The following is a 1,640-nucleotide window of genomic DNA, read 5'->3' as shown; positions in this document are numbered from 1 at the left end:
AGAACGCAAACAGTTCTGAATGCTCTTCTCCACAAACAGACATTCCAGAATCTAATTGACAGTTACAAGCATTTTCAAATCAGAGACTGTGTCTTAGGTAACTTTATGTCATTAACTCCTATCACAGTATCTGTGCTACACAGCCAGGTTCTCAATAAATGTTTCTCATGTGAAAGCACAAATAATAATTATAAAACCAACCAAACAAATATATCAAATTTTAATCTTCCTTACCTGTTTTCTTTTTCCCCTTTTGACCTGGAACTGGCTCTAAGCTGTCTTGGCCTTTTCTCATTAACATGGCAAGTGATGCATCATAAGCTCTGAACAGGTCCACGACCTCATGTAAGGCAACATCTGTTATCAGATCACAGCTCAGGACCAACACATCTGTCTGTCAAATGAAAATGAAGGGTAAAGTTAACATCACAAAGGACAATGGACCATACAAATAATTACAAAAGAAATTTGCAATGGTTTAGAAGCACACAAACCAGACAATATTTCAATTTTTTTTGTTTGTTTTTTTGAGACAGGGTCTTACTGTATAATCCAGGCTGGTCTTGAACTTGTAGTGATCCTTCTGCCTCAACCTCCCAAGTGCTGGGATGACAGGTGTGGACCACATGCCTGTTTTTTTTGTGTGTGTGTGCAGAGGTATTTTGAGACAGGGTCTTGTTCTGTAATTTAGGCTTGAACTCACTGCAATCCTTCTGCCTCAGCCTCCCAGGGGCTGGGATTATACGCATGTACCACCACACCCAGCTTTCAAACCTTTTTTTAAATAGCAAGCTAAGTAAAAGAAATGGGGTTATTCAAATGTAACTGTCCTGGAAGAGTACGTAGAATCACTACTGTCTCTTTGTAAGCCTTACTGGGAAGTCTTGAGACCTCTGGAACCCAAGGCTCTAAGGAAGTCCCTGGAAAGTACCACACTGACTATTTCTATGACTTTGGAATAAATTATAGAACAGTCATTATGTTATAGTTCTAAGAAATAATGACCATAATTTTTTTCAAAAAGTGGCACCTGGGGCTGGGGATTTAGCTCAGCGGCAAAAGCGCCTGCCTGGCAAGCGCAAGGTCGTGAGTTCAGTTCCTGGTACCGGAGAAAAACCGAAAAAACCAAAAAAAAAAAAAAAAAGTGGCACCTTTCTCTCTTGAGGATCTGCAGTCTATTTCCTTTTATTTATTTATTTTTTTTAGGCAGGATCTCACTATATAGTGGCCTTGAACTCACTTATATAGCCCAGGCTGGCCTCAAACTCATGGTGATCCTCCTGCCTCAGTCTCCTGAGTGCTGGGATTACAGGCATGCACCACCATGCTGGGTCGCCTGCACTCTATTTCTATACATACATATTTTAAAATTTATTTTTAAAATATATATTTTTAAATTTCTGCCTAATAATGAGAAGGGGAACAAGAGTTGGAGGGAGTAAGGAGGGAAGGGAGGGGAAGGGGCTGACAAAGAATTAAGGCGTGTTACGTACATGTACAAACTTGCCCACAATGAATGTAATCATGTACTGCAAACATGAACTAACAAAAAATTTTAATTACAATACATACATTTCTACCTAATAAATCCCTTTATGCCCCTTAATAACTAGTCCTGAAAAAATTCTTTTTCGCACAAT

The 1,640-nt window shown here is 39.1% G+C and overlaps 1 protein-coding gene across 3 annotated transcripts in view; it reads right to left on the bottom strand.

The window, feature by feature from the left end:
- Window positions 1-1,640, bottom strand: part of Eif2b3 (eukaryotic translation initiation factor 2B, subunit 3 gamma, 58kDa) — a 124,605-nt gene that overhangs the window by 63,491 nt on the left and 59,474 nt on the right. For all 3 annotated transcript variants that reach the window (XM_005398724.2, XM_005398721.2, XM_005398723.2), the window contains exon 4: window positions 235-394. In XM_005398724.2, the coding sequence (XP_005398781.1) occupies window positions 235-394 (160 nt within the window). The remainder of the gene's footprint in view (window positions 1-234; window positions 395-1,640) is intronic.

This window comes from Chinchilla lanigera, unplaced genomic scaffold (assembly GCF_000276665.1).
Source record: "Chinchilla lanigera isolate Chin_1 unplaced genomic scaffold, ChiLan1.0 scaffold00063, whole genome shotgun sequence".
NCBI lineage: Eukaryota > Metazoa > Chordata > Mammalia > Rodentia > Chinchillidae > Chinchilla > Chinchilla lanigera.
This window is presented reverse-complemented; position numbering and strand designations above follow the sequence as displayed.